The 19215-nt window shown below is 37.7% G+C and overlaps 1 protein-coding gene across 2 annotated transcripts in view; it reads left to right on the top strand.

The window, feature by feature from the left end:
- The window catches only part of PCSK5 (proprotein convertase subtilisin/kexin type 5), a 256481-nt gene that overhangs the window by 127885 nt on the left and 109381 nt on the right, over positions 1-19215 (top strand). For both annotated transcript variants that reach the window (XM_075021033.1, XM_075021034.1), the window contains exon 9: positions 7601-7701. In XM_075021033.1, coding sequence (XP_074877134.1) covers positions 7601-7701 — 101 coding nt within the window. The remainder of the gene's footprint in view (positions 1-7600; positions 7702-19215) is intronic.

Here is a 19215-nt window from a genome sequence, read left to right as displayed (position 1 = left end):
TAAAAATGTCCTTAATGTGGAATCCTCATAGGAGATCTCACACATGCTATCAGCGATAAGTAAAAATAACTTTTAATTGAAATCCTTCAATTCTGTAAGCACTGATTGCTTTTACTAATTGGATCCTCCATTCTTTTGGGAGTAATCCAGTTGCATATGCTGATTTTAGATTATTCCTACAGAGTGCATCATTTTGCACAGTGAATGGAAAAAGCATAAGTGTACTGAGGAGCCATATGAATTAACTCAAATCTGTTGATCCTTTCTTTACCAGAACTTAATTTACCCTTGACTACTCCTGTGCAAAGCAACTTTGATGTTGCTTGTGCCATAACATTCACTGATCTCAAATGCCTGAATATCAGACCATAAATATTCCCTCCAAGACTTTTTTTCCTGTACTATATTATCAAATGACTTCTGAAACACACAACCTATCCGAGGGTGTTTTACTACTGGTACTTGGCATTTAAAGCCAGGCAAGCTTGTTCCCCCTCCAGACACTTTCAGTGACAAAAGAGAACAGTGTACAGTAGATGCAGTCAATAGCTTTCTGTCTGTGTTGTGTGTAAACCAGTTACCCTCATAAGGGATAACAACTATGTGCTTCTGTTATGCTACAGTCCAGTGAGGAATAACATGAAATAGTGAAGCCAGCTTTTCAAACTGAGTATTAATCAGTCCTTTCAACACGTACACACATGGAGACAGGGACATTGCTCTCACCTGTGTGACTGTATTGCCAATAGCCTGATTTTGAGACCAATAATGGTAGTATTGGTATTCTCTTCTCCAACTTGTCTACTAAAATCCAATCCTCCTAAAGAACCTATCAAACCTCATTTACCTTAGAAAGAAGTCTTGTTTGAAACAAGAAGTGAACTAAAGACAGAACTGAAAATTTTGAGGACAAAGTTTTTCAACTGCTACAAAATGCTAAAAGAGTCATAAATGGATAAATAAATATGCATTATGTCATAAATGCATAAAGAAGATATGTATTTGTTTTAATTGTTGTACCACACATCTTTCTCACTGTGTTTCTGACATTTTTGTTTAGACTGCTGCTCCTTTTGAGTCAGATTGTCTTCATATCTTTCCACAAAAAGCTTAGAGCTTGTAGTGAGTTTAATGGGAAAAATAACAATTGAAGAAGAATAGAAAGATTATTATTAATTTTAAATTCTCCAAATTCTATTATGCATATAAATTTGTATGCAATATACAAGTTAGCTATGAAAGGCTCAACTTCATGCCATAACACGAAAAGAGTAACAATATTTGATCAAGACATATGGTGATTTGTTTTTTTGGAGTGAGAGTCCTATATTCAAAATAGGAAACAAAAATACTACTGCAGTAAATCAGGAAGAAGTGACTTGGTGTGGGGATTACAATCAGAATCAAATGAGCTCATTCTTACTTTTTGTCATGTAACTCAGAACAAACTCCAAAATCATGTGAGATTCTGCAATGTTTTAGTACAGAAATACCTATCCATGGTTAAGGAACAGCGAATGGTTACAACTTTACAGTGTCATGTTACATAGTTCCTTCATATTTTTCCTTGCAGTTCTTCAGTTTAATATTTTTTTTTTCTTTTCTGTTTTTTCTATCCAATATGTGTATTATAAGGTAGGTCAACAAACATAACCAATGTTAGACACTCACCGTGTGCACTAAAAAGTCTTATTAAAGTGGTTTGGTTTCGATATGGACTAATAGAAGCACCCACACTTTTATAACTACACAAAAGACTTTATTTTTCCTCTTTTCATTACTACATGTTTTTATAATTGCTTGTTACAAATATAGGATGTAACATAATTTTACAAGGTTTTCTAGTCTGGAGGGTTTTTTCAGTCTTGTACAATTATAACTTAAGAACATAATTTCATCTGCACAACTCTGTTTTCCATATGGAGCTTTTTTTAGTGATTTTGAACTAAAATAAATGGAAGCAAATTCTGGCCTGAAATAACCTGAGCTAACAATTACATTTAAACACACACTGATGTTACCATCCTGCATGAGCTCCTTGTTGCTCAGGGAAGGTACTCCAAGTGTGCTTGAGTTTATGCTCTACCAAATTTTACTGCAGTAACTGGTAGCCCGTTATGGACCAAGTTTCCAATCTTTGGATGTATTAACATGCCCAAAGTGTACAAACATTTCACAGATGCTGCTGAATGTATGCCTTTTACATGGACTCTTAGGGAAAAGAAATGGAGCTGAATGTATGCCTTTTACATGGACTCTTAGGGAAAAGAACTGGAATTACTTTTAGGCATTTTCAAGAGTAGCTGCAAAGTGCTGGCATAGGTATAGGCATAGAAACTCACACTCTGGGACAAAGGCAAATGAACAGTAGGTAAAGACCATAAAAATATACTTCTTTATAGAGGTTATCTCTCATAACAGAGTGAGTGCAGAAGTACTGGCTAATAATATACAGTTGTCAAGGTATTTTTTCCTAGTATTCTCTTCTCTGCTATTTTGAATACTATAGAACAATGCTGGAAGATAGTTTCCCCACTCTAGACCGTGCAGCTAGGTTAGGTTAAGCACCACCTAATATAGTTATCTATATGGGCCTTTCGTTTATCAAACATGTTGCACAAATGCATCACATTTCCTTTGAATTCCCTTTTCAAATTATTTCTTAAAGCACTAAAGAATTTACATATGAAAGTCCCTCACAGATATAATTTATAAACCTATTGCATGGCTTACCTTCTGAAAATAACCTCTCTGCTTAATGTTCCACTTACTTAATTTTCTAAAAAATGCCAATTTATCTCCTGAGTTTCTTTCTCTTCTAAAATATATTTCTGCCTTGCTGACTAGCTTCTGCTCTAAGCAGAACTTAAAACAAAAACACCAAAAACACCCCGTCTCCTACCAGTTCTTAAAACACAAACAAAAGCCTGCTCTTGTTCAGAAACTCTCTCAGGGTATCAAGATCCACACAACATGGCACCTTCAATTTTGGGTAGATACAGATAGATACACAAAGGATGTGAGAAGGAACAGTAGAGTTTTGTTAAACCCTTGTCAATTCTAGGGACACAGGTCATAGAAATCAACATATCTTGAAGAACTGCAGCAGAAGGTAAAAAATGGTTCAATCAGTTCAGAAAGCTCATGTTATGAAATATGAAATAGCAAATAGCAGGAAATGCAGAGGCTTGTGAGAGGAAGAGTAAGCATGTTCTCTGCTAAGGGAAATCCCATTTTTGACCATAGTAATTAACCTCCCAATTAGTGAAACTATGGAAAGATTGATGATGCAACCTTAATAATGACTGTACAGAAATGGCATCTCCTTAATTCTTCAGAGCAAGTTGCTTCTATAAAACTATTACTGTGTGTCTAGAGATTTTTATTTAATAAATGCATGGATTTTCTGCAAGCTGTTGAGCTTCTGCATATGGCAGGTATTACAGTGTGTTGTGGTAATTTGTATCGTTTTTCTCTGCCTTTCATCAGGGCATCTATCCAAGGTTGCTAATTTCATGTTGATTAAAGTAGGCCAGTAGCAGAAACATTGTTATTGTCTTCAGTCAAATCTAGATGATTTAAAAGATTTAGAAGTGGATATAACTCATGACCCTAGAAATACTGCATAGATTTCTCTTGATGTCGTGGTTTAAGCCCAGCACAAAGCACCATGAGGCTGCTCACTCACTCATCCCCCACAGTGGGATGGGGAGAAAATATAGACAAATGCTCATGGGTCAAGACAACGACAGGGAGGGATCACTCAACAATTATAATCATGGGCAAAAGACAGACTCAACTTGGGGAAAAATCAGTTTCATTTACTACCAATCTAATCAAAGCAAGGATAATGAGAAGTAAAACCAAATCTTAAAACACCTTACCCCCACACCTCCCTCTTTCCCAGCTCCACTCCACTCCCGGTTCTCTCTACCTCCTCCCCCAGCAGTGCAGGGGAATGGGGAATGGGGGTTGTTGTGGTCAGTTCATCGCACATTGTCTCTGCTGCTCCTTCCTCCCCAGGGGGAGGACTCATCACTCTTCCTTTGCTCCAGCATGGGGTCCCTCCCATGGGAAACAGTCCTTCGTGAACTTTTCCAACATGGGTCCTTCCCACAGGCTGCAGTTCTTCACAAATTGCTCCAGAGTGGGTCCCTTCCGTGGGCTGCAGTCCTTCAGGCACAGACTGCTCCAGCGCAGGCTTTCCCATGGAGTCACGGCCGTCTTTGGGGGTGTCCCCTGCTCCATCGTGGGCTCCTCCCTGGGCTGCAGGTGGCCATCTGCTCCCCCGCTCCCCTCCATGGGCTGGGGGAACAGCCTGCCATCTCACCACGGGCTGCTGGGGCATCCCCTCCTCTGGCACACCTCCTCCCCTCCTTCTGCACTGACCTCGGTGTCTGCAGAGGGGTTACTCTCACATTCCAATCTCCTCCCCCACTGCAGGTTTCCCTTTGTAAATCTGTTCTCCCAGAGGCGCTACCACTGTCGCTGATGGGGTCAGCCTTGCCCAGAGGCGGGTCTGACTTGAAGCTGGGGAAGCTTCTAGCAGCTTCTCCCAGGAGCCACCCCTGCAGCCCCTGCCCCCCTACCAAAACCCTACAACACAGACCCAAAACACTTGGGCAGTCTGATCAGTATTTTTATAGATCAGCAGTTGTTACAATGGTATATTTGAAGCATACAAATGTGTTGTACTCAACAAAAGATTCCAAAATTTCTCTTTCTGCCCACCGTATTGATAGGAATGACGTCTTCATGGTGCTGTCAAATCCTTTTATTCTGATTAATGATGTTGCCCTTACATGGTTCAGGAACTTGGGGCACCATTTTTCTTCTTGAAACTTTCTCACCTGTCGGTGGTCCTGTACTCTTTTCTTCTCAGATGTGACACTTCTCTGACAGTGAATCCATAGTGCTGAAAAACATGCCTCAGATCTTGGAGGTAATTTACACCTAAACATCTCAGCTCCTGTCAGTAACCTTCCTTTCAAATAGCTCAAATGGGATTTCCACTTCGGAAGATTTCCCTACACATTTTCTGCTGAAATATTTGCTAAGTGAAAGAGAGAGATAAGGGTCTGTAGTTCAAACTGCTGCCACAGCATCCACTTAGAACGTGAGAGACAGTGTTGCCAAATAAGGAGGTGTCATGTTTTACTATGTTTGATAGCTGTAGCTACAGGACGATAAAAACACTCTGGAAGCGTGACCTTCCAGAGGATGAGAAACACAGGTAACACAATGCAGTGTGCTTTTCACTGTACTGAGAGAGGCTGTCTCTTGAAGAAAAGCTGCTGTGAGGGTAATTCTACCTGCCTGACCTCCTGTAGGCTTTGCTACCCTTTGGTCCTCTGAGGAAAGCGCCTGCTGCACCACTTTTTTGCAGGGGACAAGGTACCAGGCTACAAAAGAGACAAGCATGTACTAGTCCCTTTTTCTGCCCTCTTTTTCCTGGCTTCACTTCCACTCCTCGCCACAGCACTGACCAGTGTTTTTCCAAATGGGATACCTGAATCTTGTATGTCTCTGTGTGCATGTAATCCTGTAGTCCTTGGACATGTTAATCCCACCTGCAAAATCACTACTTCCATTTGCACACATATGCAATGTAGTGTTAGGGCTGTTCCTGCTGCAGTTTCATCTCTTAATATGATCAGGGTATTTCTAGAATTTGCATGCATAAAGGTTTTTCCAACACTATTAATTTTCATTGTCTAAATTAATACAGGGTCTATAGGAGACAAGGCAAGAGATGAAGAAATGATATGAATATTTTATTTATGGGGTTCAACTTTTAGCTGATGACAGATAAAAGAAATTATTTAACAAGGTGTGCATTTAAGAAGGATATTAAATAACAGGGGGGATGTCTTTCTAGACTTCATTATTCAAGAAATCTGGCCCGTGGTAGCTTCCCTAAATTAAGGATATGACATTATAAATGCTTTAATCCATATTTTTCAACTTCTAGAAGCTTCCATTTTGTTTCACTTGCTTACTACTTGCCTTCAACAATCATTTCCTGGGTGCTGTTAGCTCCTTCTCTATTAGAAGTCTTTTGTGTTAGCTTGCGTATGCTTACATGTTGTGAGAACTTTCAGCAGCTTTATACAAATTATGTAATATATAGACTACTGAATATGGCTAATGCAAATGTGTGAAACCTATACTTCCCACATGCAGTTGCTTGTATTCTGCCCAGATGGGATGTGGCTCTTTTTACAGATCATATTTTGCATACCTTCCAATTTCAAAGCTAGACAGGCATTTTTACATGCCCTGTGGTTTTTTTTATGATTTTCCGATCCTCTGATCCTCTCCTTCTCCCATCTTTGTGCATATCTGTGTTGCAAATGAAGTATGATACTAGTGAATTTGATGAAATGGTGACACAATCATTCTGTATACTTAGGTAGGAAGCCATGTAAGTAACTTCTCCGCTGCCTCTCAGGCAGATATTTTATGTCTCATAGTGACTGAATCTCAGGGATCACCTGAAATGCTGAGAATAATGTTTGGCATCACAGGTCATTCACTCTGCCACCTTCATGGAGGTTTCCATGCTGTGGTGTGGAGTGCTGTCTGCTAGGAATTGTTCTCAAGTCTGTATGGATTTTGCTTGAGCTTCTGTTAGGTAGTCATGACTTCTTGTCTCTACTGCCTCGCTCTTGCTAGGAACCACTTCTTTGGGAAAAAGAGCACGGATTAGAATCACTATAGTTTAACATTGCTTGAAAGAAGCAGAATTTAGACTAAACACAGTTTTTGTATGTGATTTACTGTCTTACATAAAGAATCTGCTTAAAATTCATTATGAGATAATAACGACCTAACATGAAGTAGAAAACTGTCTCTAGTTGGTATTGCACACTACAGTTTATACAACCACTTAGATTATATATAAAAATATGTGGCAGCACATAATTAAGCAACACATAACAATTTAAAGCTGCAAATAACTAGTTGGCTGGTGATGTCTAGGCCAAATTTGTGATTACATCAGGTTTTTCCAAAGAATTGTTGCTTAATTTCATGTGAATTATTGCATAAGGCATGAAAGAAGGATTAAACATGGGGCTTAGCATGAGCCCAACTGTACTCTACTCTGTCACATACTTCCAGTGTGACTTAAGGCAACCTAATTAACCCCTCCATACCTCTTTCATAGACTCTAAAATGGGCATAACCAGTCTGTATATAAGGAGCACTGTAAGATTTAGTTCATTCCTGTTTGTAAAGCACTTTGAGATTCTTGGGTGGAAAGTGCTGTATAAATGCAAATAGAAGGGCAGAGTTCTAATTGTGCAGTTTTAAAACCCTCTGCTGTTTTGCTAGTTTACAAGTCTTTTAGTTGATCATGCCATGAAATAAACAGAGACCAGGTTATGTTTTCAGTGCAATGCAGAGAACACTTCTCCAAGTTCACAAGTGACTTCAAACTCAGAACATCTAACGTCATGTATTCAGACACCTTTTTTTTCCTTTCCTTGCAATGACAGAAGGAAATACCCTCCACATACATGCGACTCATTCGAGCAAATGAAACCTGTTCTGATTTCTGAAGCTGTGTTCTAAATTTCACACATTCAATTTCTTCCAGATCACTACAGACCTGAGGCAGCGTTGCACAGACAGCCATACTGGAACCTCAGCTTCTGCACCTATGGCTGCAGGCATCATTGCACTGGCACTGGAAGCAAAGTAAGATCTGAGTTATACTCTGAAAAAAAATAAAATAAATTAAGCATACAGAAAGATCTTTCTCACTCATCCAGAACCTTTATCCCAGGATCTCAAAGTGCTTTGGAAACCTTGTAGTAAGTCACAGTACCCTTCCAAGGGCAGGAAAAATCTGCGTGCTTATTTCACATGCAAGAAAGCTGACACCGTGGAATGATGACACAGTACTCAGTGTTGAAATAACTTGAAATGGTGTTGAGCACAGGTATTTTCCAATAAATGATGTACAGCATCCTCAAAATATCTTACAGTACCCTCACAGTGCTGCCTAGATCTGCTGTAATCTGCAGGCTACTATAGGTTGCCTCTTGCATTCATCAGGCTCCTCTTGGCAGTGTCCGTTCTTGAACATTGAAGAAAGTTTTGGAATGGTGTTAGGCTACCATGAACAGAAATTAATATAGTATGAAAAATAAAAATTCTCAACATGTGCATGCTGACACACATCTGTTTTTTCTAATGGGTTAAGTTCCTCAGCTGTAAAAACCATAGATAGTGTAGCTCCATAGTCCTTTTATCTTTAGCTCAGTAAAGTTTCTGTCTTACAAGCATTTTCTCAACTGCAGGATTTTGTCCTTTGTGTCTAATATATATCTTTAATGTGCTTCATGGAGCAGCAGAAATACTGGAGATTTATCAGGTAAATCTGTATTTCACAACCTTTTGTATTACTTTGCGCTGTGTTGGATAATATAAGCAGGTCTAAGGTGGAATGCACCACCCCAAATCCTGCTTGAAATCAAATGTTTCTAAGTGCTAGAAGATTGATTCTATTAAATTCTGAAGAAATCTAGTTTCCTCTGGGGGCAGCCAGTTCCTTTGAAGGAAGTAAAAAATTTGCACACAATAGTAATTTCAAATTGTATGTAATTCATTGTAGCAGAATTATGTTTCCATCTCTAATGTTGTTTTTTTTTAAGAAATCATGGGCCAATATTCAATGCAGAATACTTTTTTGCTGTTGAGTTACAGTTGTGAGAATAAGTTAGTAATTGAAGAGCTGACATAATCTTAAGTGGTGCGGTGCTTGTATCATTATAATTAGATTTTTCTTAATGAAGTCAATAGAAACAAAGGTATTTTAAAAAGTTAATATAATGCTTTTTTTTAAAAAAAAGCTGTTAAATCTCTTCTTAATCTCAGTTTTTAAATCCTTAAATTCATTCTAAACAGTCTGCCCATGCAGATAAAATTGCATCTGTGTAAATTTCACTCTGCTGAAAGTTTTTCTAATTATTTCTTCATGAACGGAGGTTGCTTGTAATTTATTCTTTGTATTTTATATGATATTTTGTGTGCATTTTCTAACAAATGGTTGTTGTAATTGAAAGTTTCAAAGAGTTGTAGCACACTACCTACAACCAAGCTATTGCTGATGTGACATCTTAAAACACACTGAGAAGCTTACGCTTTACATAACCTTTTTTCTCTGTGAACTTTGGTAACTATACCAATGGAAAATCAATGTTATTGCCTATGGACTAGTTTGGGGTTTTTTTTCCAAATTAATAGTGGCAATGATAGGAACAAAAGACTGTATCAAAGCTTCACATATGGTGATGGAGACAAAATGTGCCAGTGACTAAAGATCCTAGCCACTTTTTTGTATTTGTAGTACTCTGTTGCATGGTGCTAACAAGAGGTTCGGGGTGAAAATGTATTGATTTTGCCTTCTTTCAGTGTCGGTATGTGGAGGGCTCTTACTTATTTCCAAATCTTAGCCTGTCTATTTGCATAGAGCCAAAGGAATTATATTAATAATACCATAAAGGTAGTTTTATTAATTTGTATGCCATTCACTAACTTTTTTCTCCTATGTGTACTTACAACCAATTTTCTGAACACAGCCATGAAAGAAAAAAGAAAAAAAAAAATATAAAAAAAGGAAACTAAGGAGAGAAATATTTCAGCCATGAAAGAAAAAAGAAAAAAAATATAAAAAAAGGAAACTAAGGAGAGAAATATTTCCAGGTTTCCCATGCTGATTTTTCCCATAAATTAATCCAGTCCTAGGACTTGAGAAACCTTTGGTCTTGTGAAGTTATAGATTATGAAGTAAGGCCTTTAATATTACAAGGAGATCATATCATAATAGATTCAATTTTATTGTCTGGGATTTGTTTGTATGAAATCTTCAGATTATTTTAAACAGTTCCTGAATGGTAATTCTTATTTATTTACCATATTTGAAAATTCAGTTGTATTTTTCACCTGTGATACCTGCCAATTTAGGTGATCCTAATTAAATGCTAGGAATTAAAGTATACAAAAAGAAGTTTTGAAGCCACCTTAGGTATTTTCTCCAATACTTTTAAAGTATATGGCATGTAAAGGACACATGATATTGTGGTTTAGCGTAAGGGCTTACTGGAACTAGTTTGCATTGAAACAGAGTTTGCATTTACACAGATTCTCCTTAGATTCCATATTAGTGCCTGTGCTAATAGCAGTAGTGTGTATATGAGATTTTTTAAAAAGTCTAGTTGGAAAGGGGTTTTGCAAGGTTAATTATGCTCTTCGTGCAGCAGGCTGCTTAAAAATTGGAGTACTTAGTCCTGAACACTTCTTGAATATATCTGTAATAATGTGTCGTTTCATTCCACTTTGTGCTGGAAAACACAACAAATTGTACCATGAAAGGGTTTTGAGCCTATAAGGCCAGTTTTCCCCAGTAGCCAAGTTCTGTTCCTGGAAGACATCAGGAGGTGAACAGAGCACTAGTCTTGCCTGGATATGAGTTAGAACAGCCACAATGTTTCTTCAACTCACATGCAAAGGTACATTAAACCAATGGAAAATGAGCAAGGCAGATTTCTACTCCAACCTGCCACTTTCTTGCTTTGATAAGCCCCGTATGGTAGGACTGGCAAACAACTGATAGAGGACTTCTTACCTGCCTACTGATTTGAACCCTCCACTTAGTTGTTTTTTCCAACTGGGATCTGCTCCTGAAATCCTAGAAACAAATTGTTTTGGGATGGTGGTCTTCTTACTACCCCAATTTGAAATAACGTGAACATAACTTTATATCTTTTTTTTATTTTTCGTCCAGTATTTGAGTATCAAGTGGCATGTTTTTCTTAAGGAACCAAAGAAGTGTAACTGAGTTTCAGACCGCTTGTTTGGAGTCTTCAAGGGTGTAATGCAGAAATGTAGATATGCAACAACTGTCATACAAAGAAAGATATCTCCTGATCTTAATATTCTATGGTTTTATTATGGTATTCAGGTAGTTAATTGTTTTATCTGATGATTCCCAGTGTATCTAGTATCTTGTTCAGGCTCTAGGAATAAATGCTTGCTTGTATATTGCACTTCTTAGTCATTACATAATGTTGAATTTTGCTAATTGTAAACCAGCAAGTATGGATATAAATGATTCAGTCAGCAGAGGCAGCAATGTTCTTACTAAAAATAAACTGTTTGCATTGCATAGTACCATCTACTGTTGATATCAGAAATACCCTTTCTCATTGATGAAAGGTTTGAATTTGGGATTTGGGTGAATCAGAGTCAGGAGAGACAGTATGCCCACATTTGTTCCAGTGGGCATTGTGCCATGTTCCTTTGGAGAAGCCAAATTAAAAAAAAAATATATCTTGCTGATGGAAGAATACATTGTACACCCCCAAGTGAACAGCATGCTCCAGTGTCTGTAAGCCAATGCATGTTTTCCAACCCATGGTGTGTAAACTGCAGTTTACATGAGTAAGAAATAGCACCTGTGTCGTGGTTTAACTCCAGCCAGCAACTAAGCACCACACAGCTGCTCATCACTTCCCCCCCAGCCAGTGGGATGGGGCAGAAAATCAGGAAAAGAAGTAAAACTCGAAGGTTGAGATAAGAACACTTTAACAGAACAGAAAAGAAGAAACTAATAATGATAAAGATAACACTAATAAAATTACAATAGTAATAATAAAAGGATTAGAATATACAAGTGATACACAATGCAGTTGCTCACCACCTGCCGATCACTGCCGAGTTTGTCCCTGAGCGGCGATCCCCCTATCCCTACTCCCCCCAGTTCCTATACTAGATGTGACATCCCATGGTATGTAATACCCCTTTGGCCAGTTTGGGTCAGCTGCCCTGGCTGTGTCCCCTCCCAACTTCATGTGCCCCTCCAGCTTTCTCGCTGGCTGGGCATAAGAAGCTGAAAAATCCTTGACTTTAGACTAAACATTACTTAGCAACAACTGAAAACATCAGCGTTATCAACATTCTTCTCATACCTAACTCAAAAACATAGCACGGTACCAGCTACTAGGAATACAATTAACTCTATCCCAGATGAAACCAGGACAACCTGAAATGGAAGTATTAATCTGCTGTGTTTCTACTATGTGGTATATTCAGTGCTATAGCTTTGGAGAGAGTCTGTTTTCTTCCATTAGTCTCTTCACATGATCTATGTACTTCATTTGTCTTTGGTTACATGAAACCAAGGCTAGAACAAGGTAGTGCTGGGAAAAAATTTCAGTGAATTCCGATACCAATGATCCATTTAGAAAAGTGACAGTGCACTGCATTTCTCTAAAAGGCAGTACAACCAAGTGTAATCACTGAGATGAGAGGAAAATGGAGTTCACATTGCAAAAGGGGTCAAGAGTGTCAGAGGAAGATACTCTGGATTTCTGAAAATTGATCAGATACTTGCAATACTTCCCTTATTAATTTTCTTACAGAAAGGAGAAAAGCAGTGTACTGTCTGGCAAGGGACCGTTTTGAATGCAGAGAACATATTTCTGTGTCATCAAAGTTATGAGGGGTTTGCTTGTTCATAGAGGCTAAAGGTGATGAGACAGTTCAGGCAAAATGTGGAAGTGCTGTCAAAGGACCTGTATACCTAGGCTTCTAGTGTAAGAGAAGGAGAGATTATCATTTAAGTCCATCAGCTTTAGCTAGGTCTTTGCTCCATTGATTGACTGCCTGGTAGAAAAAGGAATGCTAGAGGCTGTGAGTTAGAAATCTTTTTGTGTCTGCATTTTTTGGAGTAGTTTTAAAACAATGCTCATAATGGTGAAGTATTTGAAAAACAAAACATAAATAAATGCTTAATTTAGAACCTGTCTTTCTCTTGAGCTTTAACCACCTGCACCACTTATGCAATTTCAGTTATGATACTGAGATTGACTTGGAAGTACTTTCCTGAATTCAGGTTGCCCTGTGTTTCCCAATTTAAGGTCCTGTTTTCAGTTACATGTAATTTTGCCAAAGAATAATAGTTCAGTCTGAAATTTTCCATGTAACTTGCTTTAAAAAGGTTTTAAGAAAATTCCATCCAGACATTTCTTAAACTGAGTCTAGGTTAAAAAAAAAAAAAAGTTTGACTGTGATCATTTTTAACTTTTTCATTGAGTTTTACTGTGTCTGCACTTTGGAGCAACAGCTAGAAATAGAACAAGTGGATAGCTGTTGTTCTGGTGCCAAGGCAATGCCTTTTACTTTTATAAGCTTTTCAAAAATCTCCATTGGCATGTGCTCAGTTGAGAGTTTTAAGAGTTTGGCAGATCTATCCCCTGTAGTTTCTTGGTCCTCCAAGTGTTCCCCAGCCTCAGCTTTTAGAGTCTGCTTAGGGTTGTCTTTGAAGTTGCTCTTAGGGGTGCTGCTGGCTGTTCACTTTGAGAGCAGGGAGCCCATCTGTTTTTCCCTGTCTGTTCTTGCAGCGAGAGAAAAATGAGGAAGGTGGAAGACGAGCAGGTTCACTGGATTGCTGTCTCTCTGCAGTTTTTCTTTTGAGATTCCTTGCACCACAGTGTCATAGCTCAACTATATTAAAAGTGATCAGTATCATTGGACTTGGCAGATAGGTCAAATCAATAGCCTAGGTACCATGCTAATCATAACTGCCTGCATTGACCTAAGATAATGTAAGGCTTCCCCACATGCACAGTCACAGCTGGTTCTAAAACTGCCAACTGACAAGGTTTTGGTTGCTGTTGCTTCCACACTGTTGTCCCTCAGCAGACTGTGCACAATGTCTTTTGGGCGGTCCCATTTCATTCTGCCTCTGGAGAAGGCATAATGAGGGATGTGATTCAGGTACCTCTCTCTCAAGGGATTTCTCCTTAGAAAGTCATCATTATCAACCTGCAGTTGGGCCATGGATTGTTTTCTTTTTGGCACTTAGGATTTTCTACCTCTGGGAAAAACACAATACTCTCTAGGCTCTGGAATCTGCCACCACTGTGTGCACCGCAGATTTGACACAAATACATCAGAACACCATTGCTGATGGATGTATGGTTAACCTGCTGTTCATCTAAAGGAATGTATCTGTCATGTCATATCACAACTTGTCTGTGTTCTATCCTAAAAAACAGTGTGAAGACAATCCAAAAGATGTTTGGAGCCAATGCAAAAGCCTTGAAACACTGACTCGGGAAGAGACTAGGATGCACTGCAGAAACTATGGAGATGTTGCATAAATATAAACTGAATGATATAAAGTAGAGCCAGACATAAGTTGATAAAGATTATGTTGTACAGGCAAATTCTATTACCTCGAAAAGATGTTCAAAAAGCTATAGCTTTGAATGGAAAATTCTGATATTCTAGCATTTGTGAGCTTGAGATGTTTAAGATTAATATGTTTAAAATATGAGTGATGTACTGAAGTTACTTAGTGACTGTTGAAATGGGCAGATCCAGTGTGTCTTTCCACAGTGAAACTTGGCAAATATCAGGACACTTGAGAATGTAATTGGTTTAAATTATATGTTCTTAATGAATATTAGTCAGCAATTTGTTTTCAGATGTATATCACTGCTCTTCTTTGTCCAGTACCTAAATTAAGCTAATAAAGGAAAAAGAGGAGGAATATGAAAATTAGTGTAAAAGGCTACTGAGAGCAATTTTGATCCTAGAAAAATATTTTCCCAAAATTTCATTAATTCAACATCTCTTTAGACAGAGGTCTATTGCATATACCATTAACGCTACTAATAACTGCCATTTGACTTACAGTATTTCCAGTTGCCATTAATTTTTTTAAGGGATTGTCATCTTTAGCCAGGCTTGGGTTTTTCCTTCAAAGGAATCTGATTAGATAAAATTGAATGCAAATCAGAAATTAGCAGGAGAAATGGCAAATTTCTGACAAGCAATTTGGAATCCAGAAAAAAAGTGCGAGCAAAGAAGGAACTGAGACCTAGCTCTGAAGTAACCAAATGAATTTTTTTGAAAAACTAGTTGAATGAACAGTGGTTTACCAGGTCAGAAAATGACAAGACTACTGGAGTAGAAACTTAAGTTACATTTACAGGGAAAGACCTACATGCTTATCAGCAAGCACGTAATATTCTTTACTTTTCTAGCAGGAATTTAACAGGATTAGCTGCAGAGTATATGACAATTAGAACCTCGAAGGGTGTCAGACGTCTCAAAAGCATGTGTTTTGGTTTTGTATGTCCATGTATATGCATGACTGGATTGTTAAACACCGGGGTCCATTTTTGTGTCATATTATTTTCAGGAATGAAATGGTTATGGTTGTAGATAGACCATTTAGACACCTATGCACAGGACAAGCACAACAATTAGAGGCTCTTTTAATGTCTCATCCCTCTTAAAATTCTGTGCTGCAACAGGCATCTTCACATTGACTCTTTATGCGATCTGGGAAAGAAGGATGTCTCCCATTAACATAGCTAATATTCCTGTCCATGAGGCTATATATTGGAGTCATTAGCACAGGTGGTAGGGTTGTAGATCTCATGGGACAATTTGGCTGATGTGTAAGTGATGGGAATGTCTGAATAAACCAGGCAACTATTTATTTTGTTTATAAATTTATCATAAAGCCCTGAAGGGTGGTGTTATGCAGAAATTAGTGATTAAAATGATCTCCTACTTCTCTACAAGATGTCAAGGGCACAGAGACTCCATTTTATAGCAATAATTATCCATGTCTGTTCTCTTATAGCCAAGATTTCCAAAGAAGGTTATTTGATACTTCCAGATTGAACGATGATCCTCTTCTTAATCCACCCTGTGGTATTATGTTTTTCCTTGATTCTTTGGAGAAAAGATTATTGTATTCTTCCAGCAATTCTCATCAGACTCTGCTATTTTGGCAAGAAATATTTTTTTCAGATAGGCCACCTTTGTCACATTCAAATTGCAGGCTATGAAGATACTGTAGCAATCATTATTCATGTTGCTAACCATATCATTTTGCTAAACAAAAAAACCCAAAGCTTTACCCTATTTGTACATTGCAGTGAGTGATAGTTTTGCTAATTGTCTCTCTTGCACCAATTATTTTTCTGAACAGTTATTTTTGGCACAGTATCATTATGCAAAAGGATAGAGCCTGAATTCTTTACTGTTTCCAGGATTAGCCCAATTGTCACTAGGGAGACTACTTGTGGAATGAAGAAATCAGATTTGGCCAAAAATTATGATCTACTTTTTCTAAGCATCCAGCTTAAAGATACAGTTAAATCTCAAATTAATATTACTGTAATATAATTTATTTGCCCTATTAAATTTTTTCTTAATTACTTTGTTTCATAAATATTTTGAGAAGCCTGAAAGAAGAGGGCTGTACCTTAGAGTACAACTATTGGTTAAGGACACAACATTCATTATTTTTTGGCTGCTGTACAGGCAATTTTGCATGTAATTGCTCTCACTTCTGCTTATTCTGGTTTGATTTTGAGTATTGTCTGGTATGTGTAATCCCAAGGCAATTTCAGATGAGACATTGAAAAAAAATTCCTGGAAGGAAATTACCCATTTTTTGAAATCAATCCATTATCAAACAGAGTTAGTACTGTTCTTGTTAATGCATTTGTTCATTTCAAAATGTTTAGCCGTTAATTCTTCTGAGATTAATCAAGTGGTAAATCAATTAACATCAGTGACATCTTGTCTGGATCTGGGGCCCACATGGCTAGCAAACAACTGTTTACTCACTTAGGATCCAATTTTGACATGTTTTACAAGTATTTGACCAATTCTGTGATTTTTCCAGGTGCCTTAAAATTGGCTGCTAGATTATCTTGTTAAAAAAAAACAAACAACCCCCTCCAAACAAAAAAATCCCTCTTCTTTCTCCAAATGAACTGCTATTTTGACATCATTCTAGTTTCTTTCTTTTTCTTTTTCTTTATTAAAGTTTCTGAAAAAAATTGTGTGCAAACAATTGCAGACCTATTTTGTTTCAAATGAGGTGTCTACTGTAGAGAGAAAATTTCAATCTGGCAATGGCTCAATTCTTAGTATAGTGAAGGTCCGGTAGTAAGCTACAGAAATTGGTTTGAATATTGTTCTTATGCTGTTAAACTTCTTAGATATAAATACATCCAAACTGCCAGTCCTTGAGAAGAAAACATAAAAATATTATGAATTATACAGTAAGCAAGCAGATTTGGAGGTTGCATAAGAGACAGACTAATTTAACTGTATGCCATGTTGTGTCCTCAAAATCAGACCTTTGATCAAGGTTTTCTGCCCCAGAAATTCTTACATTGTATTTTATGATTGGATAAGGATGGTAGATACAACAGTGAATGGCTTATTTTTGGATTTAGAAGTAAACCATGATTGTGAGACATAAGTTCATTTGCTGAGTGACATAAGTCCAATTTATCAGAGTTTAGTATCATCAAGTGAAGACTGCTGTATCTTTAGATCCTTTATCTAGGCATAGTTAGATCCACCATTAGATCCATCATTCCTCTTTAAATAATCCATTGAGTGTGCCCTATCTTGAATCTCTCCCTTAGAAGTTGAGAGGAGTATTTTAGTGCCTTATTTTTCACCAGAAACATGGACAGCTAGCTTTATAGAATAACAGATTGCTTGGATTCCAGATTATAAAGAATGCAGCTCTCTGGATTCCTGGAGGTCTTCGTGAAGGCTTGAAACATGTTTTTCTAAGACTTTACACAGGCTCCCAGTGAAATTCCTGAGCTGGTATAAAATCATATTGATTTTTTTTTCTTGAAGCATGTTACGTGACTGTCCAAGCATACCCTAACTTACAAACCCCTAATGCTCCTTACATTCCACGACATTTTCTTTTTTTCATCATTTTTACCAGCTCAGCTGGATAAACAATTACTGTCATTCCAGTCCAACTGTCTAATGTGAGAAATTCCACTTTAAGGGAAAAAGAAGTATCTATGGGCATATTAATGCTTTAATAACAGCTAGGGACAGAAGGCATCAGCTCTCCTTAAAAATAACAGAATAATTTAAACATGGGAATACCCTTGTTTGTTGTAGCCAAAACCAGAGAGAAATTAAATGGCCATGAATTGATAGAACTTGGAAGAAATTACAAAAAAATCTGGCTACAATTAATAAGAGATTCACTTAAAAGTCATCTTCCTTCTTCAGATTATTCCATCTTCTCTTCCTGTTTCAACAACAAGCATAAACAGGACTTTCAGTGTTGACTCTAGAAGAATACATGCCACTTCCTGTGGCGTCCCAGCTGTAGGTAGAAAGGTGCTAGGTTACATCAGCATACCCATGGTCCACACACACCCACTGGGAAATGTTCTGCAATGGAAAAGATACATTCAGAATTAAAATCATATTACTGCAAAGGAAATGAGAACAATGTGTGTAGTTAAATGGTTTGGTCGCTGTCTTTGCATTATTCCTTACAACCTTGTTACATAAAACAAGTCTGGCATTTTTAGGCAACTCCTACTTGTTTTCAAGCATATGGATGATAAGGCTATTAGAAAGTAAAATGTGTAGAAATCAGTTACATGTGACTGAATGTCCTGTATATCCCAAGTTTTTCTCTCCTGTATGGAATTACGGGCCATGGTGCTGAAATTCATTTCAGTAATTCCACCAACAGAGGTGAACTTCCTTTGCTTAATACCCATGAATATATGTCAACATGCACACGAAAGATAGGCTAGGAGCAAGTTTTTCTATAAACAAGTTGACTGCAGGTTTGCAATAACTTCTGCATCCCTACTGCCTTCTCCTAAAGCTGCAGCTTATGGAATCTGAAATTTGTCACCAGAAAACATAATTTGATGCATCTTGAATGAAAAAGATAGTGCTCATTTTTCAATAGATTATCACATGTATTCACTGGTTTCTTCCTAATAGTTTGATTTCAGCTCACAGGATAAGCAGGATTCTACTTCGGTGTGTAAGCACCATAAAGCACTGATTACTCAAGTATTTCCAAAAATATATTCTTTTGACAAAAGAAGTTCTGGAAGATGTGAAACAACGTGTGTGGGATGCCAGTCCATGCAACAGTCATTTGTGTACATCAGACAGAGAGACAAGTGAGATTTTTCTGTGTCTTCCACTGTCAGGGGGACTTAGAGAAGAACAAGATATTTCTGCATGTTTGTTGTTACCCTGCGTCTGCTTCCCAAAGAAATTTCTTGTTGAAATTTCTGGTAACTCAACTATGTGTGGTTTTAAGAGTGTAGAGTCACTCCATGTGATGGCAATGTCCCACTCACCCCAGAAAGTGACCCACTCACA

The sequence above is a fragment of the Buteo buteo genome, chromosome Z, assembly GCF_964188355.1.
Source record: "Buteo buteo chromosome Z, bButBut1.hap1.1, whole genome shotgun sequence".
Taxonomy (NCBI): Eukaryota; Metazoa; Chordata; class Aves; order Accipitriformes; family Accipitridae; genus Buteo; species Buteo buteo.
Note: the sequence above shows the minus strand (reverse complement) of the source record. Positions and strands in the feature narration are given on the sequence as shown.